Genomic DNA, 26,632 nt, shown 5'->3' on the forward strand with positions numbered 1-26,632 from the left:
CCCAGCCCGGGGCGGGGGCGGGTCCTCCGTCCGGGGGGCGGGGCGGGGCGGGGCGCGGCCCGGGTGGGTGACCCGGGCGGGCGCTCGGTGGGTCCTCCAGCCGGGGGGCGGGTCCCTCGCCCAGGGGGGCGGATCCCCCAGTCCGGGGGCGGGTCCTCCGTCCGGGGGCGGGGCGGGGCGCGGCCCGGTGGGTGACCCCGGGCGGGCGCACGGCGGGGCGTCCGTCCCGGGCGGGGCGGGGCGGGGCGGGGCGGGCGCACCTAGCGCCGCCCGCGGGCCGCCCCTCCCTCCGTCCGCCCTCGCAATAAGGGGCGCGGGCGCGCGGGGCGGCGGCGGGGCGGGCGGGCGGCGGCGCCGTCGGGGCTCGGGCGCGCGGCCATGGAGCTGTGGCCGTGGCTGGCGGCGGCGCTGCTGGGGCTGCTGCTGCTGCCGCTGCCGCTGAGCCGCGCCGGCCGGTTCTACGCGAAGCTCGGCGGCTACTGCGCGCTGTGCCTGGCGGCGTCGGCGCTGGCCTCGGCCGTCTGCCTGCTGCGCCACGGCGGCCGCACCGTGGAGAACATGAGGCAAGCGGCGGGCGCGCGGGCGGGCGGGGGGGGGGGCGGCGGGGCGGGGCGGGCCGCGCTTCCGCTTCCCGAACTTTCTCCCTCCCCGGCCTCTTCCTGCCCCGCCCGCCCCGGGCCCGCGCCCCGCGCCCCGCGTCACAAAGTCCCCGCGCCCCGCGCCCTGGGCGGCCGGGGCCGAGCAAGGCCGGGGACGCCGAGCCTGCCGGGCCGGGGCCGGGGCCGGGGCCGGGGCCCGGGCGGGCGCGCGCCTCCCTTCCGCCCTCCCGCAGGTGGGAGACACCTGTGCCCCGGGGCGGCCGCGGCCTCCGGCGTTTCCCTCCGGCTCGCTCCGGAGATGCCGTCCTCCAGCCCGGGGACTGAGGGGAGGAAGGGAGGGAGGGAGAGGAGGGAGGGGAAGGAGAGAAGGAGGGTAGGAAGAAGGGAAGGAGGGAGGGAGGGGAGGAAGGAAGGAGGGAGGGAGAAAGGAGGGGAGGGAGGGGAGAAGTTGTGGAAATTTCCCCTGGACACCCCACAGAGGAGGAAGACTTGGTAGCCAAGCAAGGAATCCCTGCGAGTCTGACTTGGCTGACCAGACCCATGCGCAGCCACAGGGACTGGGCAGGAGGTGGGGGTCATCGCAGGGAGGTCTGGGGGGGCAGTGCCAGGGGTATTGCAGGGAGGTTGGGAGGGGGGACAATGCCAGGGTATTGCAGGGAGGTGGGGGGGGCAGTGCCAGGGTATTGCAGGGAGGTCTGGGGGGGACAATGCCAGGGTATTGCAGGGAGGTGGGGGGGCAGTGCCAGGGTATTGCAGGGAGGTGGGGGGGGACAATGCCAGGGTATTGCAGGGAGGTGGGGGGGGACAATGCCAGGGTATTGCAGGGAGGTGGGGGGGACAATGCCAGGGTATTGCAGGGAGGTCTGGGGGACAATGCCAGGGTATTGCAGGGAGGTGGGGGGCAGTGCCAGGGTATTGCAGGGAGGTGGGGGGGACAATGCCAGGGTATTGCAGGGAGGTCTGGGGGGACAATGCCAGGGTATTGCAGGGAGGTGGGGGGCAGTGCCAGGGTATTGCAGGGAGGTGTGGGGGGCAGTGGCCAGGGTATTGCAGGGAGGTGGGGGGCAGTGCCAGGGTATTGCAGGGAGGTCTGGGGGCAATGCCAGGGTATTGCAGGGAGGTGGGGGGCAGTGCCAGGGTATTGCAGGGAGGTGGGGGGACAATGCCAGGGTATTGCAGGGAGGTCGGGGGGCAGTGCCAGGTATTGCAGGGAGGTCAGGGGGGGCAGTGCCAGGGTATTGCAGGGAGGTCTGGGGGGGACAATGCCAGGTATTGCAGGGAGGTGGGGGGCAGTGCAGGTATGCAGGAGGCGGGGGCAGTGCCAGAGTATTGCAGGGAGGTCTGGGGGGACAATGCCAGGGTATTGCAGGGAGGTGGGGGGCAGTGCCAGGGTATTGCAGGGAGGTGGGGGGCAGTGCCAGGGTATTGCAGGGAGGTCTGGGGGCAATGCCAGGGTATTGCAGGGAGGTCTGGGGCGCTCAGGAAGGAAGCTGCTTCTTGTCTTCCCCCCCTCCCCCACCGCTGGGCACCACCCTCTCTCCTTCACCCAGTTTCCCTCCCGGGGGGACGGTTACTCCATCCCTTCGCCCCGCGCACCGCCGGCTGGGGGGTTTTGCAATGTCCTCAGCAGGCTGGCTGTAAGGGACCTGTGACCCCGGCCCCTGTGGTTGCAGGGCAGCGGGGGGGAGGCTCTGACCCTACCACCTCTGCCCTGTGGGTCTTGGGGGAGTGGTTTTCTGGGGCTCCCCTGTTTCATGGGTCCCGTACCTTGTCATCAGGGGCAGTGGCCGCCCTCCCCAGGTACAAAGGTCAGGTGGTCACGAAGGTCCCTGCAGGGCCTGGTGGGTGCTCTGTGGCGCCCACTTGGTCCGTGCGGTGCCCCCAGGAGCAGACCCCAGGGGAGCCAGCGTGTCCCTCAGGGTTCAGGGGGGCCTAACCCGGGCCACAGGCTCCCAAGGCCTGGCCTGCGGTCGAGAGGTGGGGGACTGGGGGCTGGGCGAGGAAGGGGCTGGCGGCATGGGGCACCCCCCCCCCCCAGTACCCAGGCCCTTTGGGGGAAGCGGGCGCGGGGCCCCGGCCTGTCATCCTAGCTACTTAGGAAGCTGAGCTCCGAGGACCACCGTGGGAAGCCAGCCGGTTGGCCAAGTCAGTGAGACTCTTATTTCCAGCTAACCACCGAAAAGCTGGAAGTGGAGCTGTGCCCGAGGGGTAGGGCGCCAGCCTTGAGCGAGGGCCTGTGGTGCGGAGCTCAGGAGACCCTGAGCTCCAGCTCTGTGCGGGCACATACCTGCTCAGAGTCCCCGGCAGGTGCGCGTCTTGGCGGGAGTTCTGCGGCCGGTGGGCCACCGGGGAGGGCGTGCTCGCTGGCAGCGGGCATGCCACTGGTGTCACGTGCGGGGCCGGCGGCTGGGCCGTGCGTTTTCAGCGAGCCTGACCGGGACATCCTCCGTGGGGGTCCCCCCACCCCCCGGCCTGAGGTGAGCTGCTGGGTGGCCTCCTTATCAACAGCTTCCTGCTCTCAGAAGGGCCCAGCCTGCCCTTCCGGCCCCGCAGCTTCCCCGGGGCGGTCCGGCCACCAGCTGCCCTTTTGTGGTGTGGCTGGGCCTAGCGGCGTGGCCCAGGCAGCGCACCGGCCCTCTGGCAGTGCCGCCTCTCCACCCTAAAACCCTGCAGGCCCCCAAGGCTCCCCCGGGCTCTCTGCTCCTCCCTCTCACCCCAGCGGCACCCAGACAATGGCCCTAAGGCCCGGGACACTGGCTGACTAACAGTAGGTGTTCTGTTCCCATTGGCGTGTGGGTCCCTGGGGCGGGGGGGGGGGGGGGGCTGCGGACCAGACGGAGGCCCAGAAACCCAAGTCCCGCGTCTGGGTCTCAGGTCCTGTAATGACCTCCCCCTGCTCTGCAGACCGAGGGGCAGGTGCGGGCCTGGGAACCCCGAGGACCCCGGGCGGGGGCTGTAGAAGGGTCCGTGTCGGCAAGGCGGGGTGCTGCCACGTTGCCAAGCTGCCTCTTGTTGGGGGGGGGCATGGGAATGGAAGCTTGCCTCGTGGCTGGGACCCCAAGTCTGGTTGCTGCTGCTGACCCCCAGCCTTGGAATAGGATTGCCAGCCGCTCCGTCAGGAGAGTTGGGTGCTTTGGTGTAGGGCGTGGGGGAAGACAGGAGGCCACCGCCCAAGGTCCCACAAGTAAGACGTGGCTGGGACTCGGGAAAATGCTCTTTCCCGCTCGCACCAGCCGCTGGGTCCGGAGTCCCCGGGCTGTTGTCTTCCAGCCAGCCAGCAACAAGCTAGAAGCAGAGGTGTCGCTCAAGTGGTAGAGAGCTGGCCGCGGGCCGCAGAGGGAAATGAGAGCGCAGGTCCCGAGTTTGAGTCCCGGGGCCTGCACACGAAGAACCGAAGAACCGTTTTCATCCGTGCACAGCCTGGCCCTGGGGCCGCACGGGCCCTGAGCTCTTGGAGCGGTAGCCTCCCTCCCCCTCCCCCTCCCCCCCTCCGCCTCCTCGTCCCATGAGGTTCGAGGCTGGTGCTGGAGACCTGGAGTTCTGCGTGTGCAAGGAACAGCATTGGGAGTAGAAGGGCCAAGGCTGGCTCTTGAGGCTGGGCTGCAGGTGATCCCTTCTCTGTAGGGGGCAGTGGGGTGTCCAGGTCCACCCGCTCGCGGGCCGTGGGCTCGGCCGCAGGGTCGAGAGCGACAGAGCCCTAGCTGGCAGAGCTGGCCCTGAAGGACAGAGGGTGTGCCCTTCCTGGTAAGGGCGGCCTGCCATTGCTGGGAGGGAGGCCTCGCCCTCTGCAGTCTGCGCCAGGGCCGGGCCTGGTCACGTGTGAGTTGAGGAGGCCCCCTGCAGCCCCGGGCCGCCAACACATTCAGAGGGAGGGGCCCCATAGATGCACCGCCGTGGCCTGCCTGGGGCCTGGGCGGGGGGCGGGGGGGCGCAGAGAGCAGCTCCAGTGTGGACCCTGCAAGTGGGGCCCCCGGGAGAGGGCTGTGCTTAGCCGGGAAAGAAGATCCCTGTGGCCCGGGAGGGTGGCCCAGCGGTAGAGGGCTCTCCTAGCACGCACGGAGCCCTGGGTTCGATTCCACAGCACCACAGACACAGGAAAAGCTGGAAGTGGCGCTGTGGCTCACATGGAAAAGAAGCTCAGGGACAGAGCCCAGGTCTTGAGTTCAAGCCCCAGGACTGGCACACACACGCGCGCACACACACAGACACACACGTACACAGAGAAGGTTCCTCTGCCGCCCCACCCCCCAGCCAGCAGGGTCTCTTCCTGCCCCCTGCTGCCCTCTGGTCCCCTCTGCCCCCCTCTCCCCCAGGCCCTCGGGCGCTCTGCTCCTTGGCCAGGTGGCTTTCTGGGGTCTTGTCCCCTCCCCTCCGCTCCCCCGGCATGGCAGCCTCGGGGAGGCGGAGCAGATGCCCTTCCCGCAGGTCTCCCTGGATTGGCCCGTCCCGAGACACCAGTCGCGAGGGCAAGGGTTAGCCAGTGGCCTTCCACGAGGACAGCCCGTGGCCTGGCCTTGAACTGCTTCCTGGAGCTGGGGCTTACAGGAAGTGGGAGTCAGTCACTCCCGGTGACCGGCCCCGCCGTTGGGAGGTCCCGGGAGGGGGGGCGTGTCCCTGACCTGCAGGCAGGCCCCCCCATTACAGTGGACCTTTCACCTTTCTGGGGCAGCCCCTGCAGGGCTTAGCCAGGCGGCCTTGGTTTCCAGGGCGAGGATTTCCTGCCCCACCTGCTCAGGACTAGAAGCGTTTCCAACCTGGGGCTCCAGTGTGAACACGGGGGTGTTTAGGGCTCACGGTGCCCCCTCTTCCGAGGGCCAGGTGTCGGTGGTTCCATGCCGGGCATGGTGAGCGTGTGGCGCGGGTGTGTTCAGCTGTGTAAACCCTGGGGCTCCAGGCAGAGTGCACAGTGCTGGCCCAGTTCCGGCCGGGCCCCGCCTCCTATCCCGAGCCCCACAACCCCACCACAGAGCCCCCTAAAGCACGGCTCGGCCTCTGCTGCCACAAACACGCTCCCTCCTCCTCCCCCCTCTCCGATTTTGGAGGGGCGTTGAGATCCCTGGATCCCCATCGCCTGGAGCACCCCAAACCTCTCACAGCCTCAGGGCTGGAGGACGCCTGGAGTAACTTGATGGCCGGGCCAGCTCCCCAGTAATAGTACATGCACCCCTTCCCAGCCAACCCGCCCTCCCGACACACCTGGGCCTCCTGCCCCCCCCAACCCGCCCTCCCGACACACCCCGGCCTCCTGTCCCCCAACCCGCCCTCCAGACCACCCCGGCCTCCTGTCCCCCCAACCCGCCCTCCAGACACACCCGGGCCTCCTGCCCCCCCCAACCCGCCCTCCCGATACACCCCGGCCTCCTGCCCCCCCAACCCACCCCGGCCTCCTGCCCCCCCCAACCCGCCCTCCTGACACACCCCGGCCTCCTGCCCCCCTCAACCCGCCCCTCCCGACACACCCCGGCCTCCTGCCCCCCCAACCCACCCCGGCCTCCTGCCCCCCCCCAACCCGCCCTCCCGACACACCCCAGCCTCCTGCTCCCCCCCAACCCACCCTCCCGACACACCCGGGCCTGCCCCCCCAACCCGCCCTCCCGATACACCCCAGCCTCCTGCTCCCCCCCAACCCCGCCCTCCCGACACACCCCGGCCTCCTGCTCCCCCCCAACCCACCCTCCCGACACACCCGGGCCTCCTGCCCCCCCCAACCGCCCTCCCGACACACCCCGCCTCCTGCCCCCCCCAACCTGCCCTCCCGACACACCCCGGCCTCCTGCTCCCCCCCAACCCACCCTCCCGACACACCCCGGCCTCCTGCCCCCCCCCAACCCGCCTCCTGACACACCCCGGCCTCCTGCCCCCCCAACCCGCCCTCCTGACACACCCCGGCCCTCCTGCCCCCCCCAACCCGCCCTCCCGACACACCCCGGACTCCTTCCCCCCCAACGCCACCCGACAAACCTGGCCTCCTGCCACCCCCAACCCCGCCTCCCGACACACCCCGGCCTCCTGCCCCCCCCAACCCGCCCTCCCGGACACACCCCGCGGCCTCCTGCCCCCCCAACCCGCCCTCCAGACACACCCGGGCCTCCTGCCCCCCCCCAACCCGCCCTCCAGACACACCCCCGGCCTCCTGCCCCCCCAACCCACCCCCGGCCTCCTGCCCCCCCCAACCCGCCCCCTCCCGACACACCCCGGCCTCCTGCCCCCCCTCAACCCGCCCCTCCGACACACCCCGGCCTCCTGCCCCCCCAACCCACCCGCCTCCTGCCCCCCCAACCCGCCCTCCAGACACACCCCGGCCTCCTGCCCCCCCAACCCGCCCTCCCGACACACCCGGCCTCCTGCCCCCCCAACCCGCCCTCCAGACACACCCGGGCCTCCTGCCCCCCCCAACCCGCCCTCCAGACACACCCCGGCCTCCTGCCCCCCCCAACCCCACCCGGCCTCCTGCCCCCCCCAACCCGCCCTCCCCGACACACCCCGGCCTCCTGCCCCCTCAACTCGCCTTCCCGACCACACCCCGGCCTCTGCCCCCCAACCCCCCCGGCCTCCTGCCCCCCCAACCCGCCCTCCGACACACCCCGCCTCCTGCCCCCCCAACCCGCCCTCCAGACACACCCCCGGCCTCCTGCCCCCCCCAACCCGCCCTCCAGACACACCCGGCCTCCTGCCCCCCAAACCCGCCCTCCAGACACACCCCGGCCTCCTGCCCCCCCCCAACCCGCCCTCCAGACACACCCCGGCCTCCTGCCCCCCCAAAACCCGCCCTCCAGACACACCCCGGCCCCGCCAGGACCCCCTTTGCCGCACTCCTCTGGCCCGTGTCTGGTCGATGGCAGGAGGAGGCCCCCCCCCCCCGTCTGAGCTGTGCCTCTCTGGCAGGCAGCAGAGCTGGTGACCCGTCCGCCGTCCCACGATGGCTTGATGCACAGCTGACCTGTCCCCCCCCACACACCCCGACTCCATTTCACTCATCACTGAAACTAGCTGCCGTCGCAGAAGACGAGGCTCTCGGGGTTCTGCTTCCCCCAGGTCCCCGCAGCCCCGCGCAGGCAGCCTGGCTGTTTCCCCGGGCTCGGTGGCCGTCCTCTGTGAGGGCCGCGAGGGCTGGGCCACCGTGGCCAGCAGGCCTGGGGACGGGGGAGGGGAGGGGGAGGGGGGAGGGGAGGGGGGAGGGGGAGGGGCCGTGGCCAGCCCCCCTCCCCTCCGTTCAGCCCACCTGCATGGAGAGTGGCACACTGTGGGGCGGGCAGCCCTCCCCCTCCCCCCTCCCCCCCCCGCGCCGTGCGGGGGCCACGGAGGGGAGTCCTCCAGGCTCATCCTGTGCGCCGGCCTGGGGTGGCCAGAGTCCTGTCCCAGGTGTGGGGAGCAGGAGGCCCCCCCTGCCCAGCCGTGCCCAGGTGGCCTCGCATGACAGGCTGGCTGCAGAGCACCGGGGGTGTCCCTGTCCCTTCCGGCAGGCCTCCACCACTTCCTCTCCCTCAGCCGGGCCGGCCCCCCTGCGCCGTCCTGTCCCGTCCCTGCGCTGGGAGAGCACCCCTCCCCCTCCCCCCCCACCCCGGCGGGCCCGCTCACCCCCGCTTCCTCTCCTCAGTATCATCAGCTGTTCGTGCGGTCCTTCAAGTACGTGTACAACCTCCGCTTTGACGTCAGGGGCCGGCGGAAGCTGGAGGTGGAAGGGCCTGTGTCATCATCTCCAACCACCAGAGCATCCTAGACATGATGGGTAAGCCGCCCCGAGCATGGGGCCGGGCTGGGCCCCACCAGCTGGGGGCCAGGCTTATAAAGAGCCTCTCGGGTAGTCAGAGTTGCAGGCCGCCAGGGCCGTGGCTCACAGCTGTGGCCCTCACTGGGAAGGAGACAGACAGGCCTGATCAGGTCTGACCCAGGTTGGAAGCCACCCCGGGGAGGAAAGTCCATGAGATTCCCATCTCCAATTAATTATCAAAAGCCTGGGAGGAAGCCGTAGCGTGTCCGCCTTGAGAGAAAAAGCCAAACAGGAGCACAGGGCCCTGAGTTCAAGCCCCAGCACTGGCATACACAAAATAGGCAGTAGGCTGCCTTTGCCCGACTTCCCTGAGCCCATCTCTGTAAGAGGAGGCGGAGCCTAGCAGCCTGGTGGCTTGGGGGTGTGCCCATCTCCTCTGTAAGGGGGAGGAGGCGGAGCCTAATGGCTTGGGGGGTGTGCCCATCTCCTCTGTAAGAGGGAGGAGGCGGAGCCTAATGGCTTGGGGGGGTGTGCCCATCTCCTCTGTAAGAGGGAGGAGGCGGAGCCTAATGGCTTGGGGGGTGTGCCCATCTCCTCTGTAAGGGGGAGGAGGCGGAGCCTAATGGCTTGGGGGGTGTGCCATCTCCTCTGGAAGAGGGAGGAGGCGGAGCCTAGCAGCCTGGTGGCTTGGGGGTTGTGCCCATCTCCTCTGTAAGGGGGGAGGAGGCGGAGCCTAATGGCTTGGGGGGTGTGCCCATCTCCTCTGTAAGAGGGAGGAGGCGGAGCCTAATGGCTTGGGGGGTGTGCCCATCTCCTCTGTAAGAGGGAGGAGGCGGGAGCCTAATGGCTTGGGGGGTGTGCCCATCTCCTCTGTAAGGGGGAGGAGGCGGAGCCTAATGGCTTGGGGGGTGTGCCATCTCCTCTGGAAGAGGGAGGAGGCGGAGCCTAGCAGCCTGGTGGCTTGGGGGTTGTGCCCATCTCCTCTGTAAGGGGGAGGAGGCGGAGCCTAATGGCTTGGGGGGTGTGCCCATCTCCTCTGTAAGAGGGAGGAGGCGGAGCCTAATGGCTTGGGGGGTGTGCCCATCTCCTCTGTAAGAGGGAGGAGGCGGAGCCTAATGGCTTGGGGGGTGTGCCCATCTCCTCTGTAAGGGGGAGGAGGCGGAGCCTAATGGCTTGGGGGGTGTGCCATCTCCTCTGGAAGAGGGAGGAGGCGGAGCCTAGCAGCCTGGTGGCTTGGGGGGTGCCCCTCCTCTTCCCCTGGGAGAGGTCCCCCCACACTGGGTCACTGCCTTGTTCCTGACTGGTCTATGCGTGTCTGTCCCTCTTTCTGCTGCTTCCCCTTCCCGCAGGCCTCATGGAGATCCTCCCCAAGCGCTGTGTGCAGATCGCCAAGAGGGAGCTGGTGTTCTTGGGGCCCGTGGCTCATCATGTACCTCGGGGGTGTGCTCTTCATCAACCGGCAGCGCTCCAGCACCGCCATGTCCGTCATGGCGGACCTGGGCCGGCGCATGGTCAGGGGACAATGTGAGTCTGGGCTTGGCTCTTGTCTGCAGGCTGCGTTCCCGCTGCCGGCGGAGGGGTGGGGCCCGTGGGGGGGCGGCAGGGGGTCACCAGCTCCTTCTCTCCCCAGCTCAAGGTGTGGATCTACCCCGAGGGCACACGCAATGACAACGGGGACCTGCTGCCCTTTAAGAAAGGCGCCTTCTACCTGGCCATCCAGGCCCAGGTGAGCCAGGCCCTTCCCTGGGAGGGGGGGAGGGGGCCTCACCGGGCCGAGTCCCTCACCCGCCCGGAGGCGCAGGCTGGCTTTGGTCAGGCCTCAGCCCGCAGCTGCCGGGGCGGCGCCACGCCCCCACTTCCTGCTGCTGGGCAGGCGTCTCCAGTGGAGCTTTATGGGATTCCGTCGGAGGCCTGGGCAGCCTGGTGGGCAGCTCCCTCCCCTGTGTGTGGTCCCTGGACTATGGGGAGGGAGGCGTGACAGTGGCCCCAGGGGTGGCCCTGGGGTGTCTAGCAGAGGGGGGCAGAGGGACTCTCCTACCTCATATTAGAACCACCTAGGAGCGGGGTACGGAGGGAGGGATTGGGGGGAAGGGAGGGGCTTTGTCCTGCCCGGCTGGCCCGCATTGCACTCCGCTCCCTCCCTCCACTGTGGTGGGCATCCTCCGGTGTACCCCAGACCCTTGCCCTGTGCAAGGCCATCTGCACCCTGCTCTCCGGGGCCCAATGTGTCCCGGGACCCCCCCCACCAGCAGCAAGGGGTGGGGCCAGACCCCAGCTCTGAGCAGCAACTGCCCTGCCCTGGGCCCGCGTGCCTGGCTGACTCCTGGGCTGAGGAGACGGTGGGCAGAGACCGGGGCCATCTCCAGAGGGCCGCTCGCCTTCCTGCCCCCGCCCGCCCCTCCCCCAGGCCGCAGCCCTCCTGCCTGGCTAATGATTACCCCAGCTGCCACCTGTCCCGGTGCTTTGACCCTGATAGCCTCCAGGAGCTCCCGGGGGCTCCCACCCCTCTCCTGGGGAGGGGAGGGGATGGGGGGTCCCCACCCCCAGCTGACCCCACGGCCCGGTGTGGGGACGCACGTGGGCCAGCCGGGAAGGCCTTCTGGGTCGACGCTGGGGTCAGTCGTGGGCACCTAGCCGGTGGAGCAGGTGCAGGGGTGGAAGGCAGCCTGGGCCGCGGGCCCCTGCGTGTTCTTTTTTTTTGGCCAGTCCTGGGGCTTGGACTCAGGGCCTGAGCACTGTCCCTGGCTTCTTCCCGCTCAAGGCTAGCACTCTGCCACTTGAGCCACAGCGCCCCTTCTGGCCATTTTCTGTATATGTGGTGCTGGGGAATCGAACCCAGGGCCTCATGTATATGAGGCAGGCACTCTTGCCACTAGGCCATATCTGCGTGTTCTTGTCTGCAGGTTCCCATCATCCCCGTGGTGTACTCCTCCTTCTCCTCCTTCTACAACTTCAGGACGAAGCTCTTCACCTCAGGTGAGCCCGGGCCCAGCCCCTCGGCTGCCCGCAGCCCTGAGGGGTGGGTGACCGGATGGATCTGGGTCCTAAGTCTATGTCCCATCAGGGCCAGCCCTGCCCCCTCTCCTCAGCCTTCCCCCGTGGCCCCGAGGGTGGCAGGGCCATCTTCCTATAAGGAGACCAAGGCTCTCAGAGGCTGACCGGGTCCTCGGGCTCCCGGCCCTCTCCCCCCCCCCCCCCGGCGTGGGCAGTTCAGGGACCCCAGTGCCCTTCCCCAGTGGGCGGCCCGCCGCTCTCGCCTGGTGACCCCCCTGCCTCCGGGCGAGAGCCCTGGCCAGCCCAGGTGGGAAGGCGGGATGGAAGGTTGAAGGTCAGTGGGCAGCGCCAGGCTGGGTTTCCCGCACCCGCACCCCCCCCGTCCACGCGGGCACGCGCAGAGGTCTGCGGCCCGGCCGTCAGGACGGCCCGAGCGGCTTTTCCGGCTGCAGAAACGAGGGCTGGTGGCCGGGGGAGAGGACTAGACACACACGTGGGGAGCTGTTTCACCGTCGGGGCGGGCTCCCTACGGGCCCGGCCCGGCCCGAGCCCCGGGCGTCCCCCGCCACTGACGCCCGCCCCCCCCCACCAGGAACCATCAAGGTGCAAGTGCTGGACGCGGTCCCCACGGGCGGCCTCACCGAGGGCCGACGTCCCCAAGCTCGTGGACTCCTGCCACCGGGCCATGAGGGGCACCTTCCGCCACCTCTCCGGGATGCCCCAGGAGAACGGGGCCGCCGAGGGACGCGACGGCCAGCCGGCCCAGTAGCCCGGGCCGCGCCCGGGGACGGCAGGCGGAAGAGGCCGGAGAACGGCCGCAGAGACCCTCTCCCGGGCTGCCCAATATCACTGTGTCTGGCCCCCCAGCCCTGGCTCCCAGGCTCTCATTCGGGCTCTGGAAGCCGGAGGCCCTCCGGCCCCTCCCGGGGAGCCACGGGCGCCTTCGGTGGCTCAGGCCCTGGCTGTGCCTCGGGGGTCCAGCCCCGAGGGCGGGCGGGTGGGCGGGCGGCCACGGAGCGGGCAGGACCGGCCGGAGCTGGCCCGGAAGCCCGGGCTCGGGCCCGCGTCTCCTCGAGCGGCCGCCCCAGGCCTCCCGAGCGCAGTTTGGCTCTGGAGGCGACCGTGGCCTGCATCAGGCTTTCGGGGAGGAGGGGCTCAGGCACCAAAAGGTTCCCAGGCAACCGGGGCCCCAGGGCGCAGGTGACGGGGCGCCCCCCCGCCCCCCACAGAGTCTGCAAGTCAGTGTTGTGCTCAGCACTCTTCTTTTTTTTATAAACAAAGTCTTGGAAGTCCCTGGTGAGCTGGGTGCTTACAGGGGATGGGCGGGGACTCGGGAGTGACCCTGGCCGCCCGCCGCCCGCCCGCCAGGCTCTTCTGGATGGGTGGAATGTGGCGCCCCCCCGGGGGGGCCCTATGGCCAACGATGATGCCCTTCGGCCCCTAGCTGTGTGCGGAGCCAGCGTGTCCCCAGGAGGAAGCGGTGGCCTCAGGGCCCCCCGCCTGGCCCCTGCTGGTGGAGGGACGCCATGGAAGGGCAGCTCGGTCTCCGCCAGGGCAGGCTCCGCCCCGCCTCTGATCGGGCCGCCGGGGAGCGCACCGGGCCGCCGGGCTCTAGGCGGGGGCCCTCTGGGTCCCAAGAACCCCTCTGTGTGGGGCGCGCACGGGGGGACCCCATCCTGTGCTCGAGTCCGGGGGCCTCCGGAGAGAGATGGGAGCCCGGGCCCTTCACAGCGTTCCCCAGGAGTGGGGTGTGGCCCCAGCGGGAGGGAGGGAGGGAGGGGGTGCGGAAGCGGGGCGCGTCCGGCCTAGGCGCAGGGTGGGACCTCACAGATCCTTCTTGCAGGAGCCTGGGGGAGGAAGAGGAGGCGTGGCCGGCGTCACCCCCCGGGCCCAGCTCCCCCCCCACACCGAGGGGCAGAGGCAGAGCCTGAGACTCACAGGACCCCAGCTGCTCCTCCAGGAAGGAGACCTGCTCGCTCAGGGAGTCCACGCGGTCCAGCTGCCGCAGGGAGTGGGCCAGGAGGCTGCCGGGGTCCTGGAACCCGTGCTCCGAGGCGCTGGAGGCCAGCGCGTGCAGAGGTGCCAGCGCCAGCTGCAGCTTCTGCGGGGCGGGGGGACAGCAAGTCAGGGGACCCCCGGCCGGCTCGGCTCACAGCTCGGGTGCTGGGGCTCGGCTGGCCGCCAGGGGGAGCGGCGGCACCAGAAGAGCCCGGGACCCCGTGGGGACAGGGCCTGGGGCGTGGGGGTGGCGTGACGGGTGCGGTGGCTTCCCGTGGACCCGTGGGTGCCCCAGCTTGGCTCTACTCCGTTCCGAGCACTGCCAGCTGGCGGGGGACCCGAGCCAGGGTCCTCGGAGGCCTCCCGGTGGAGCCCCACAACCTTCACCGACAGACAGACGAGGGTCTGTGGGCCTCGCCCCCCCAGGCCTCGCCCACGCCCACCAGGCCTGCTCGGCCCGGGCCTCACCTGCTCCAGCAGCTCCACTCGGGACTGCAGCCTCCGCACGTCCTCCCGCACCACGCTGTCCGCTCCTGGGGCACGTCCAAGCGGGGGGGTCAGCGGGCGCAGGCGCCCCGGGCCCCGCGCCGGCTTCTGCTGTCCCCAGGGAGGCCCGGCCCCCGCGCGGCCGTGAGCGCCGAGCCCCAGAGGCACAGACGGGCCTCCGACCTGGCCGCCGACCCGGGACGCCCCGCACGCGTCACACCAGCCCGAGGCTCCGGGTGGACCCGGCCTCCCCCTGCCCGCCTGGTCCTGGGCTCAGGGCCCCCCCCCCTCCACCTGGTCCTGTGTCCTGGGCTCAGGGTCCCCCCACCCCGGCCTGGTCCTGTGTCCTGGGCTCAAGGTCTCCCCCCACTGGCCTGGTCCTGTGTCCTGGGCTCAGGGCCCCCCACCCCCCGCCTGGTCCTGTGTCCTGGGCTCAGGGCCCCCCCCCCACCCCCCGCCTGGTCCTGTGTCCTGGGCTCAAGGTCTCCCCCCTGCCTGGTCCTGGGCTCTAGGTCCCACCTGATGGGTCCTCGGCGGGGTCCGGCGAGCTCCTGGCGCTGGGCTGCTGACGGCGCATTATTACTCACGGTACGAGTTTGAAGTGTCACAGCGCGTACCAAAAGTAATAATGTCCCGTCACCAGCGAGGGCCGCGGGCGGGGTCTTCTTGCCCTCGGCTGGGAGGAGACCTCCCGAGAGCCCGCCGCGGCGCCCCTCCGCGGGGAAGGGGCCTCGGCCGCCGCCTCCCGCCCAGGGCGCCCTGGCGCTGACCGCCGGTGGGGGGGGCGCCTGCCGCCCCGGCCAGTCCACGCCGGCCCGCGGCGGGGGGCGGGGCGCGCTCACCTGGGGGGTCGAGAGCCGCCCCGGGGGCCCCTCCCGGGGGGCGGCAGCGGGTCCCGTCGCGGCACTGGCACCGGTAGCCGCCCGCGGTGTCGGCGCAGCGCTGGGGGCAGCGGGCGCGGCCGGCCCGGCCCTCGTCCGCGTCTGCGGGAACAGGGCGTCACCCGGCGTCGGGCACGGGGCGGCGGCCCGGCCGCGGCGGCCCCCCCGCCTTACCTGTCTGGCAGGTGTCGCCCGTCCACCCTGCGGGGCAGCGGCAGCGGCCGGGCCGGACGCAGCTCCCTCCGTTCCCGCACGGGGGCTGGCAGATGGCTGCGGGGGGGGGGGGGGGGAGGCCGGTCACGGACTCCGGAGGGTCCCCGGAGCCCGCGCGCTGGGCACCCCGGGGGGCCCCCCCGTCCTCACCGGCTCCACAGCGCCCGGGGAGCCCGCCGCTCCTCCTCCAGCCGGGGCAGCAGGCGTAGCGGGGCCCCGCGGAGCCGAGCCGGGGCCGGGGCGGTAGGCGGTGCGGTAGACGGTTCTGTAGGGGGAAGGGGCGGTTCACAGCGACCCCCACCGAGGGGGGCCCAGGATGGGCCTTGCCTGGACACGCTGAGGGGCGCAGGGGCGCCCGACCCCACTATCTGGCACCTGACTGGGTCACTCCTAGGAGTCCCCAGAGGGCCTCTTGGGGGCTGCAGCATGCGGGGGTGGGGGGGGGGCTCCAGTACTGAGCGTCCCGGGCAGCGCGGCGACGCCCAGCCCCCCGGGCACGGACAGCGGGCCCCGCCCTGCAGCGGCCGCAGGACCAGAGGGAGCCCGGCCTTTCCTTCCCGGGACCCCAGCCCCGCTGCTACAGCCGGCTGCTGCTTCCACTTCGGGGGTTCAAGAGACTCTGAAATCTAAAGGGGCGCTTCTGAATCCAAGGCTTCCCCAGATGGTTCTGGGCTAGAGGAGGTGGAAGTCAAGGGCCTGCCCCCCCCCCCTCCGCCAGACATGTTGGGGGGGGGAAATGTCTCATCAGAATCCATCACCAAGAGAGGGCAGGGCGCGGCCCGGGATTACAGGCAGATGTCAGGGGGCTGGCATCATTCCCTGGTTGAGAACGAGCCAGCAATGCCCAGGAGAAAGAGGCGGGCATCCCGGTGCAGGGCTACGGGGGGGCCAGGCAGCCTGCGACACGAGGTGCCCTTGGGGGTGCCGTCCTGAGGCTGGCATCCGTGGGGATCACAGAGCACCCTCCGACTTGGACTGCAGAGGCTACCAGGCCCCCTGGGGCCCGGCCAGGGGGCCCTCGGCTCGGGCTCTGCAGGGAGGTCTGCGGCTGGCGGGCGCTCCTGGCCGCTGGCACTCACCTGTAGGTGCTGCAGGCCCGGTGCCCGGCAGGTGGTGAGGAAGGGCTGGTACACACGCTGCACGAAGGACTCCGAGGCGGGGCCCCGGTCCCTCACCGCACACACCCCTGCGGCTACAGAGGGCGTGGGCTCGACCGTGGCGCTTCAGAGGCGGGACCCACCGGCACGGGGAGGGGCCCTCCGGGGTCCCGGTGGGCGACGCGCCACAGCCGATGCCGTGGGCTGCCGTGGGAAGGGCCGAGGGGCTCAGGCCCCTTTCCCCGCACCCCAGACCCAAGCCCAGGCTCACCTGGGCCGGTAGACGTGCTCAGTGCCTGCGGCTGCCAGGACTAGAATCCACAGCAGAGGGAGCTCCCGGGAGCCCTGCATGGCCGGAGCCTTCTGGGGGGCCCGCCTCTGCCGGGGGGCCTGGGGCGAGAAACACCGGCCCGTGAGGCCAGGAAGGCTCCCCGCCCCCAGCCAAGGCCTCTGGTGGGGGGGGGGGCAGCCCCCACAGGCAGAGAGCCACCTCAGCCCACTAGAGCCAGGAGGCCCCTGGACTCTGGGGCAGAACAGAGAGGGAGGGAGGGGGACACCGGGCCCACCCCACTCCCTGGTGACCGGACGGGGCCGCCGGCCACTGTCTGCACCTGTGCTGCTAATGGCAGTGGCAACCCGGGGAGGCCAGGCCCTGCTGGACCTGGGTTCCTCTCCGCCCGAGGCAGAGCTCGGCCCCGGGGCGTGCTGTCCCAAGGGTGTGGTGTCAGCTGCCAGTAGGTGCGCAGGGGGACTTAGGGGTGACGGCCAGACAGTGTTCTTCCCGAATGGAGTCTGCGGACCAGTGCCCGCGGGCTCCCAAGGCATTGTCCCCCCGGGTCTGCACCCCAGTGGGGGTCATGGAGCAGCCTGGTTCCCCCTAGTGTGTCCCGGGAGCTCAGTCCTCTCCCTGGACAGCTAAGTGGAGGCCGGTGAGGCGTCCCAGGAATCCCAGACACCCCAGCCCACGGTTGTGGTCCGTAACCAGGCTGGTGGGCCAGGGTCGGGCTCCTGCGTGGGGGCCACGGGGTCAGGAGTGGGAGGCTCCACCCAAGCTGTCATGGTGGCCCAGGTCCTGTACCCGAGACAGGAGACAAGGCGCCTCCTCCTCCCTGACTCAGTTTCCCCAGATACCATGCTAGGGTCTTTGAGGTCCTCCTCTGGCCCGGATGGTGTGTCTCACAGACAGTGACACTCGGAAGTTGTGGGGTCCTGGCCGCTGTCCAAGTCCCTCCCTTGGTCACTTGACTGGGTGTTGGGGCTACACTAGGTCCCTGCCTCCGGAGTCTGGGTGGGTGGGGAGGGGGGTTCTCCCTGCACTCCGTGTGGAGCCGAGGGGGGGAGGAGAGCGGGGGCCATGGGGCCGGTGTGGGGTCTCAGTGTGGGGCTGGGGAGCAGCACAGGGCGTCGGGGGGCTGTCTTGGGGGGGGGGCCTGTGGGGAGCACACTGAGGCAGGCCGCCCCGGGGTGGGGAGGAGGAGGAGGAGGCTCGGGCTTCTCAAAGTCAAGCTCTGCCCGAGGCCGAAGGCGGCGGCTTCCCTCCGGGGCGGGCGGGCGGGCCGGGCCCGGCGGCGGGGGCCGTGGCGCAGGCTCCGGGTGGATGAGCCATCACCGCCCCCGGGGCCGCCCCGGCCGCTCCACCTGCCGCCCTCGGCCCCCGGGCGGGGGGGGGGGCGGCCGCTCAGGACCCCGCGGGGTCTGGGCCCGGCGGCGCGGGGGGGGGGGGGGGGGCGGCGACGGGACGGGCTCGGCTGCGGGGTCCTCTCCCCGGCCCCCAGCGGGGTGCGGGGCCCCGAGCCCCGGAGGCCGGCGGGGGGGGGGGTGGAGGGGGGCGGGGGAGGGCGCCCGGCCGTCGGCAGGGGGCGCCGGCTCCCGAGGCCGCTGGGCCCATTCTCCCGGCGGCGGCGGCGGCGGCGGGACGCGGGCCGGGGCGCGGGGTCCGCGCGCCCGGAGCGGCCCCGCCGCGGCCCCCGCGCGCTCACCTCTCGGGTCCCCGCGATCGCTCGGCTCCGCGCCCGGCCGCCCGGGGGTCCCCGGCCCCGCCCGGCCGCCCCGCCGCCCCCCCCCCCGCCCCGGCGCCCCCGCCGCCCCGCGCCCGGCCCCGGCTCCCTCCGCACTCACCGCGCGGTCCGGGGCGCGCACGCGCCGCCGCCGCCGCCGCCGCCGCCGCGCCGAGGGGGCCCCGAGCCCCGCCCCGCCCCGGCCCCGGCCCCGCCCCCCGCCCCGGCCCCGCCCCCCGCCCCGCCCCGCCCCGCCCCCATTGCGCCGGCGGGGAAACTGAGGCCGCGCGGTGGGGGCCTTGCGCAGGCGCGCAGTGACGCAATCACCCCCCCCCCCGCGCGCTATTTCCCCGCCCGCCGCCCAGCGGGACCCCGAGCGAGCCGGGCCGACGACGACAGCCTGGCGTGTCCCCGCCCCGGTGCCCCGTCACTAGATACCAGGGGAGGCAGAAGCCCCGCGGCCCCGCAGCCCCTGGGGGCGCCAGGACCCGGGGACCCTGGCGCCCCACGATCCGGGATGACAGGGCAGAGCCCAGATGGAACCTAAACCCCTTTCTACGTGCGGCATGTTGGGGCGCTGTGTTGGGGGGCCCACCGCGGCCCTGCGTTAGGGGGCACCTTCCAGGGCCTTTGACTGGCACCCCTTAGGGGCACAGTGGTACTGAGGACAGTCAGGACCACGCCCGAGTGCTCCTCCCTGTGAATTCACACGCAGGCCCACGTATACCTACACCCCCCCCACACACACACAGTTACCCCTGTGGCCTCCAGGCTTGCTGCTGGCCTCCCCTCTCCAAACCTCCATTTCTGAATTCACCCCAAGATGCTCGTGGCATTTCTGGGCTGTGATTGTCGCTGCCTTCCCGGTGCCCGAAACCTTAGCCCGGCCCTTACGTGTGTGTGTAACACACGTGTGTGCCCAGCCTGCTCCGGACTCACCTGTCGCAGGGCTGCAGGTCACCCCCCGGGCACCGGTGGCCCCTGCCCTTCTGCGCGGCCCTCCATGTCCTGCAGGTGCACCGGGGGCTAGGGGTCAGAGAGGACGCCCGTCAGAGCCGCCGCGCCCAGTGGGGCTGCTGCCTCCGGCCCTGCCTGGGCCCCCCAGCCAGGGGCCTGGACCGAGGGCCACAGAAGCCCCCGGCAGGCCTGGGTGGGGGCAGCCGGCGAGCCCCGGTGCGGGCGGGGAGGAGGGGCTGCATCTCCAGACCCCCAGCCCACGCCAGGAAGCTCCCTGCCGGCCCAGCGCGACCAAGACCGGAGCCCCGGGGCCCTGGCGAGCCGGCGCTGCCCCGCTCCTGCCCCGTCCTTGTTCCTCGCGCGGGCGCCACGCCACCCTCGGGCCCGCGGCTCCCTTCGCCGGCCTTGCCAGGGTGAGGCGGGGTGTGGGCGGCTGGCTCGGGAGACTCTGCCCGCCGGGCCGCCCTCACCCGCGTCTCCGCCGGGGGCTGCTCGGGCCTCTTGGCGTGGCCGGGGAAGGGGCCGGGGGGGGGGGTCCTGCTGCAGTCTGGGGGGGGCCTTTGGGACAGGGTGTAGGGACCGGGGAGGAGAGCAGGGGCTGCCGGGGGTCAGTGGGTGGTCACCCCCGGTGCCCGCACCGCCTCCCACCAAGCTGAGCCTCCGAAGGCCCCGCCGGCCCGCCGCAGTGTCCCTAAGAGCGCGGCTTTGGGGTTCGGCTCTCCCGGGAGCACTCATCCACTTCTAGGGGGACGCGAAGGAGAAGGCCCCCACCCTCCGGCAGAGGAAGGAGGGGGTTCCAAACCCGGCTAGGCCGAGCTCTGCGACCCCGGGGCTCCCGCGGGCCGCCGAGCCGGGCCGGGAGGCGTGGCGGCCTGCCAGGCCACGTTCCGCTTTTCCGGCCCGCGGGGGTGGAACGGCGGCAGGGGAGACGGGACCCGGGCTGGCGGCCGGGGGCCTCCGGGCCTCCGCTGTGCCCTAGGGATGGAGGGGCCGCAGCCAGGGCCAGTGGGGTCGCCGGCACGCAGAGCCGGGCTGACGGGGGCCGCCCCCGCTCTGCCCGCTCCCTGCCTCCCTGCCCCGGCCGGGCCGGTCCGCCTACCTGCTGTGGCCAGGTCAGCCTCCACCGCTGCCCGCTGGGGGCCGCGCCGGCACCTGGCCCTTCCAGCCCACGGGCCGCCCCGGGGCCCCCTCCCCAGGCCCGCCCGGACCCGACAAACGGCGACAGCCTCCATCTCGTCCCTGGGGTACCGGGCTGGGGCAGAGGCACCTCGGGCAAGGAAGGGTGGCTTTTTATGCTCCGTCCAGGGCAAATCAGGATTGGGATGGGCCCTTCCCGGCCGGACTTCCTGTGTGTGTTCTCCCCTGATAATGGGAATCTGTCAGCGCACAAACAGGAGGCCCGGGGCCGGGTGGGGGCAGCGGGGGCGGGGCGGGGGAGGGGAGCTGTCCCCAGGGACCTCAGGGCCCAGCCCCAGTCTGCGGGGCTGCGGGGGGCGGGGGGGCTGTGCTGGGGCTCAGCTGAGCCTGGCTGGTGACCCCTAGGGACCGTGGGAGGCACCGTGTAGAGCTGAGCTCTGGCCGAGCCGGCAACGGGAGGAGAGGGGCTCGCTCCCTCTGCGTCGGTGGGCCCGGGACCCCCAGATGGGCGTGAAATAAGGGGGAGGCCACCCCCAGGAAGGAGCTGTCTGCCTAGGGCCTTGCTTGGCCGGGGCCGGGGTGGCAGGTGGCAGCTCTCCGCTGGAAGGGGCCTGGTGGAGGGCAGCGGATGGGCAGTCTGAGACCGGCCTGCTTCTCGGGTCCCCGGGCTCCCGGGTGGCCCTGGCGCGGGGAATGCGGGGGGCAGGGTGGACAGAGCGGCTGCGAATCAGATCACCTCCTGCGGTGCCAGCGGCCCCCATCTCTGCCTCTCCCCGTGCCTGCCTCTGCCTCTGTCTCTGTGTCTGTCTGTCTGTCTGTCTGTCCGTCCCCCACCCCCTCTTACCCTCAGAGCTGCTTGGAAGGTGGTGAGGCCCCTCCTCTAGAGCTGTGCACGTGGGGGTACAGGAGCCCTCGAGGGGCCACAGGCCATGCTCCTTGATCCCCTGCCCCCCGCCATGCGCTTAACCTTGGTTCTCGTGGCGGGGGCTCGGGGTCTCCCTCAGGAGTGTCCCCTGCTCCAGGAGCGGCGCCCCGCCCCGGCCCCACTTCCGCCCGGGGTCTGCTGGCGTTCCAAGGACAGTGGGGTCCGTCAGCCAACACGCCCCGCGCCGGGCTCTGCCCTGCCCCCCCCCCCGGGCTCCGGCCTCTGCGTCTTCCCCAGCCCCCGCGGGGCACCCCCGCCGCACCGGGGGCCCAGGGCTGTGCCCCCCCCCGCTCCCACCCCGGGGACCTGCCCCCCCACCCCCCAGGGACCTGGCCCCTCCCCGGGGGCCTGTCCCCACCCCGGGGACCTGCCCCCCCCCCGGGACCTGCCCCCCCCCCGGGGGCCTGCCCCACTCGGTGGCACAATCCACAGTGGGCCGCCGACTCGGCCGTGGCTCTTCTGTGCACAGAGGGGGCGCCGAGGCCCAGGGAGGGACCCCGGCAGCCACGAGCGGGGCCCGCTCAGAAGCAGCCACCCCTTCTCGGGGAACCCCAGTTCTCTGTCCCCGGCAGCCTGCCCACCAGAGCCACCCAGGGCAGGGGCAGCGGCGGAGGGCGTCAGGAGCCCACCCCACCCGCGCTCGGTGCGGGGAGGGAGCCGGGCCCGCAGGTGGGGGGGGGCTGCCCGCCCGCGCAGCGCACCTCGGCACGTGCCCTGACCCCGAGCGCCCGCCCGCCTGGAGCCACGGGAGCCCAGGCCTCGTCCAGCCCGGGGGCCGGGGTCTGGTCACGACACCCGTGCCCAGCGGGGGGGGGGTGTAGGGTAAACAGAGGGAAGGGCGGGTGCTGGCTGGCAGCTCCTCAGGCCCCAGAAGGTGCTGAAGGGGAGGGGCTCCGGGCCCAGGGCTCCGTCCAGCCTCCCGTCCTGCCCCCGGGGGGCCCCGCGGCAGAACGCCCGTCCCTCCTGGGGTGGCCGAGCACTTTGGAAGGCGTGGCACTGTCCCCCACCCCGGCCCCCGGGTGAGGCTCCGGGCCGGGGGTACCCGAGGCGGGACGGGCTGCGACGTCCGTGGCGTCCGAGGCAGGGCCCCGCTGCCCTCAGGAAGCTGGGGTCCTGGCCTCCACGCCGCCTCAGTTTCCCCGTCGGCCCCCACAGACGTCGGCCCTGTAGCCCAGGCGTCGGTGTTGGGAGGTTGAAGGTCAAGGGGATGTAGCTGCCTTACCTTCTCACAGTGGGGGGGGACCCTCCCCCGACCCTCACCGCCGGGGCCCGGCCTCCCCAGCCCCCAGGAGAGGCCCGCTGGGTGCCTCGGGTGGCGCGGGGCGGCGCGCAGGGGCGTGTGCCGGCCGCGGGAGGGAAGAGCGGGAAGAGCGCGCGCGGGGCGGTGGAGAGATGGAGTTTCCTGTTTACCCCCGAGGTGGCGGCCAGCCCCGGGGCAGGACGGCCGTCCAGCTGGGGTCCGGCCTTGGAGGCGGCCGGGCGGGGGCACCTGGGCCTGCCCCGGGGGGGGGGCCGGGGCGCACGGACAAGGAGAGAGGGGGTCTGTGGGCGGCCTGGGCCTCCAGCTCCCCCCCCCCATGTCGACCTTCCCCGCCCGTCCCAGAAGCCCCCACCCCGGCAGCACCCCAGCTGATGGTCTAGAGGCAGCTGAGGGAATGGAGGCAGAGGCTGGGAGCCCAGAGTCCACGGGGGAGGGGAAACGGGGGGTGCCCCCGCCCCTCCCCCCGCACCCTCTGGTCTACCTTACGGGGACCGCCGTGCGCCAGGGCCACCCCCGTCGGGGGGCTGGCGCGCGGGCCCCACGGGCCGCCCAGGCCTCCCCTCCCCGCGTGGGCCCTCAGCACGCCCCCGCGGACCCGGCCTTGAGACCCGGCCCCCCCGCTGTCCCCCCACGTCCCACGGAGCTCGGCAAAGGGGGTGTCCCGGCGGTCCTCACCGTCCCCCCTCCCACGCCCCAGGGACGGGCGGCCGCGGGCGGGGAGCAGGCGGGGGGCAGAGCTGCGGCCCGGGCACTCAGAGGCCGCGTGCCCCCCCCCAGCTGCCGACACCCCCCCCCCCGCCCCGGCGTCTAGGTGGAGAGAGCGAGCTCCCAGAACCGGATGTGAGCGTGGGTGACCCCCAAGTGGGTGCAGGGCCCCACCCGACGGTGGGTGAGACGCGCGGGGGGCCCCGTGTGCCCCGAAGCCGGCCGCACCCCACGCGGAGCACGCGGCCGGCCCCCCACCTCTGTCCAGGCCGCCGGGGCCAGGGAGGGCACCGCCCACCGGCCGTGTCCCGTGAGCGCGGGGACCCCGGCAGGCGCACCCCCCCCCTTTGCCTGGCACCCCGGACGCAGGCCCTGTTCCTCTGTGAAGCACCGAGCCCCACGGACAGACGGACAGACGGCCACCCGGGAACCAGGGGAAAAAACACTTCATCCCCGGGCGGAAAGGGGAGGCCGGGAGCGGGCCGGCCGCTGGGGGGGACGGGGGGGCGCTGGGGCCGCAGCCGGGTCCCTCCCACCCCACGGGGACGGAGAGGGGGCAGCCCTGCGCTGGGGGGTGCGGGGGGGGGGAACAGCCCAAGGAGGAGCCCGGCCTGCCAAGGGCTTGCAGGAGGGGGGCGCTCACCCTCCCCCTCCCCAAAGTCAAGAGACGGGGCTGCGCGCCCCCCTCCCCGCCACGGCGCCCGGGGCCCCCACCTCTGCCCGCCAGTCTCTCCCGCGGCCCCTGTGGAGGAGGCTGAGCGTCGGGGACGGCCTCCGTGCCTCGGTTTCCCCAGAGGTCAGGGTGTGGAGGGCTCTGAGGCCCCCAGGAGGGCCGTGGTGTGGATCTCAGCGGTGCCGGGGGGCAGGGAGGGAAGGGGCCCCGGTTCCCAGCCCTCTGGGGGGCAGGGAGGGAAGGGACCCCGGTTCCCAACCCTCTGGTGGGGGCAGGGAGGGAAGGGACCCCGGTTCCCAGCCCTCTGGGGGGGGGCAGGGAGGGAAGAGACCCCGGTTCCCAGCCCTCTGGGGGGGCAGGGAGGGAAGGGGCCCCGGTTCCCAGCCCTCTGGGGGGCAGGGAGGGAAGGGACCCCGGTTCCCAGCCCTCTGGGGGGGCTGGGAGGGAAGGGACCCCGGTTCCCAACCCTCTGAGGGGGGCAGGGAGGGAAGGGACCCCGGTTCCCAGCCCTCTGGGGGGGGCAGGGAGGGAAGGGACCCCGGTTCCCAGCCCTCTGGGGGGGCAGGGAGGGAAGGGGCCCCGGTTCCCAGCCCTCTGGGGGGCAGGGAGGGAAGGGACCCCGGTTCCCAGCCCCCCAGGTTCCACACTGCTGGGCTCCCTGGCTGTCTGTTCTTAGGGTTCTTTTGAAAAACTATCTATCTATTTAAAAAAAGCAGCTCAGAGAGAAAGGAAGCGCAGGCATCTGCCAGGCGGGACCAGAAATCTCTGTTTCCACCGGGCCAGGAAACAGGAAGCGCATGTGTGCGCAGATGAGGAGCTGCCCCCCGAGAACAATGGGCCCCCCTGGAAGGGAAGGGGAACTGCGTGGGCTGGGGGGGTGCAGGAAGCGGCCTCCCCTCCCACGCTGGAGGGACCGGGCATCAATTTAGTTCCAGGTCTTTTTTTTTTCTTTCTGTCGGTCGTGTGGCTTGAACTTCGGGCCGGGGCGCTGTCCTCGGGGTTCCCCGGCTCGGCTCCGCTTCCGGCTTCCCCGCGGCTCTCGGGACATGAGTTGCATGGATTTTTCTGCCCCGCGGGCTTTGAACCGCCGTCCTGAGCCCTCAGCTCGGAGTAGCCGGGCCCACAGGTGTGGGCCACGGGCCCCGCCGGTCCCCGTTGTTTTCCTGATGAGAAGCTCAGAGCCTCGGCTGGCACCTGGGGGGGCAGGGGAGCTCAGTCCCGGGGTGGGGGGGGAATCAAAACTCCTGGGAGTCTTGGGGTTCACTGGAACTGCACCCTCCTTTCCCCTCTGGGTAAACCGAGGCCCAGCGGGGGCAGAGGCTGGCCTGGGGGCTCAGGGGCGGCTCCACTCGGCACAGCCGCGGCAGGTCCCGTGCAGGGCTGCAGTGGGGACACTGAGGCAGGAAGGGGAGGAGCTGGCCGGGGCCGCGGCTGCAGCCTGACAGTCCTGACATGGCCGTGCCGTGGGGTGGGCGGGGGGTGGGGGGGGTGGGGGGCAGCAGGAGCTGAGCTCCGGCTCTGGGAACCCTCGGGGTGTTCTTGGGGCTCGGGGATGTCCCGCCTGCCTGGGTGCAGCCCCTGCCTGGCCCCCCTGCCGTGGCTGTGCTCTGGGGGACAGGGGGGCCGTGCCGGGTGGGGGGGCAGGGCCCTGACCCCAGCCTCCAGAGGGCAGGGCTGTGTTCAGGGACTTCCTGGGGGGGGCTCCTCCCCCCACCTTCGCCAGGCTTCTGCCTCCTCCATAGATCTTTATGGACATGGAGCACCCCAAAACTGTCCTCACAGGACATGGGCACCCCAACGCTATCCTCACAGGACATGGGTACCCCAGCACAGCCCCCACAGGACATGGGCACCCCAGCACAGCCCTCACAGGACATGGGCACCCCAAAACTGTCCTCACAGGACATGGGCACCCTAACACAGCCCCCACAGGACATGGGCACCCCAAAACTGTCCTCACAGGACATGGGCACCCCAACACAGCCCCCACAGGGCCCAGCAGGTGGGGCCGCCTGCCCACTTGGTGCCAGGAGGCAGCCAGGGCCCAGCGGAGCCAGTGGCTCTGGGCGGCCGAGTGCGGCCCGGCGGGGCCAGCGGAGCCCTGGGCCCGGCTCCCGGCGGCCATCGCCGTCCGCCCGTCCCTGCCTGTCCTTGAGGGGGACCTGGACGCTGCCCCCCGCCCCGTGTGGACGCAGCCAGGATGTCCCGTCCCCTCTCCCACTGTCAGGCCGGAGAGGCTTCCTGAGACCAGACCCGTCCCGGACAATGGCCGGAAACCTCCGGGAGGCTGCAGCCCAGCAGCGGGCGGGCGGCCAGGGGCGGGGGCACGGGGGGGGGGGGGAGGGAGTGGGGGGAGGAGGGAGTGGGGGCCATGGCCTAGGAGTGGGGGAGGGGCTGGGAGTGGGGGCTGAGGGGGCGTGGAGAACGGAGGTTGGGGTACAAAGTGGGGACTGGGGTGAGCTAGGCCCCTAGCTGTCCTCAGCACACCTGCTGCTGTGTCTCCAGGGCCTGGGTGGGCGTCTCTGTCCCGGGCCTGGGTGGCCTTAAGCCCTGGGCTCAGAGCCCCATCGGGACCCCAGGCCGCAGCTGACCCGCAGCAGCGGGCTCACAGGCGGTCTGTGGTGACAATGACAGCCCTGGCCCCCCGGGCGGAGGCCACGGGATTCATGTCCAGGATCAGGGCGCTTTCCTTCTGGGCCTTGCCCGCCACGCCCTGGGAGCAGAGTCGGCCGCCAGCGCCTCGTGGAGTAGGACAGGGGTGCGGGGCCTCTCTGCCCTTCAACGCTTCCACCAGGGCCCAGGCAGCCTCCTGCCTCTTGAGAGCTGCGCCCCCGGGGAGCCAGCCCCCCCGTGCCAGGGTGCGGCTGGGGAGGGACGAGAAGAGCACGGGAGCCGGGCGCCAGCACCCACGCCTGGAATCCCAGCTCCTCGGGGGGCTGAGATCTGAGGATCCCAGATGGACGCCAGCTCAGGGAGAGTGCCCAGACCCCGAGATCCA

General features: G+C 72.2%; 3 protein-coding genes and 1 long non-coding RNA gene across 4 annotated transcripts in view; 1 reads left to right on the forward strand and 3 right to left on the reverse strand.

The window, feature by feature from the left end:
* Positions 1 to 342: 342 nt before the first annotated feature.
* On the forward strand, positions 343 to 12,218 carry Agpat2 (1-acylglycerol-3-phosphate O-acyltransferase 2). Its single transcript, XM_048345853.1, is given in 9 exon segments — positions 343 to 576; positions 8,206 to 8,272; positions 8,275 to 8,328; positions 9,660 to 9,729; positions 9,731 to 9,838; positions 9,925 to 10,036; positions 11,214 to 11,286; positions 11,897 to 11,946; positions 11,948 to 12,218. Coding segments are annotated over 9 exon segments (858 nt in total). The 5' UTR covers positions 343 to 378; the 3' UTR covers positions 12,074 to 12,218.
* Positions 12,107 to 25,682, reverse strand: LOC125351146. The gene is made up of 3 exons (XR_007210914.1): positions 25,655 to 25,682; positions 20,905 to 20,907; positions 12,107 to 12,245 (listed from the first exon to the last, which is right to left on the reverse strand). It is a non-coding gene; the product is annotated as an uncharacterized LOC125351146 (long non-coding RNA).
* Positions 13,040 to 20,217, reverse strand: Egfl7 (EGF like domain multiple 7). Its single transcript, XM_048345837.1, is given in 13 exon segments — positions 13,040 to 13,151; positions 13,243 to 13,405; positions 13,771 to 13,835; positions 14,631 to 14,771; positions 14,844 to 14,939; positions 15,033 to 15,098; positions 15,101 to 15,147; positions 15,962 to 15,988; positions 15,990 to 16,066; positions 16,068 to 16,074; positions 16,251 to 16,369; positions 18,916 to 19,002; positions 20,033 to 20,217. Coding segments are annotated over 11 exon segments (792 nt in total). The 5' UTR covers positions 16,331 to 16,369; positions 18,916 to 19,002; positions 20,033 to 20,217; the 3' UTR covers positions 13,040 to 13,128.
* Positions 25,683 to 26,239: 557 nt separating the features above from the next.
* The window catches only part of LOC125353322 (basic proline-rich protein-like), a gene marked incomplete at its 5' end in the record, with an annotated part of 3,362 nt that continues 2,969 nt past the window's right edge, over positions 26,240 to 26,632 (reverse strand). Inside the window, one exon of the mRNA XM_048348916.1 lies at positions 26,240 to 26,347. Within this exon, the coding sequence (XP_048204873.1) occupies positions 26,240 to 26,347 (108 nt within the window). The remainder of the gene's footprint in view (positions 26,348 to 26,632) is intronic.

The sequence above is a fragment of the Perognathus longimembris genome, chromosome 1 (genome assembly GCF_023159225.1).
Source record: "Perognathus longimembris pacificus isolate PPM17 chromosome 1, ASM2315922v1, whole genome shotgun sequence".
Lineage (NCBI taxonomy): Eukaryota > Metazoa > Chordata > Mammalia > Rodentia > Heteromyidae > Perognathus > Perognathus longimembris.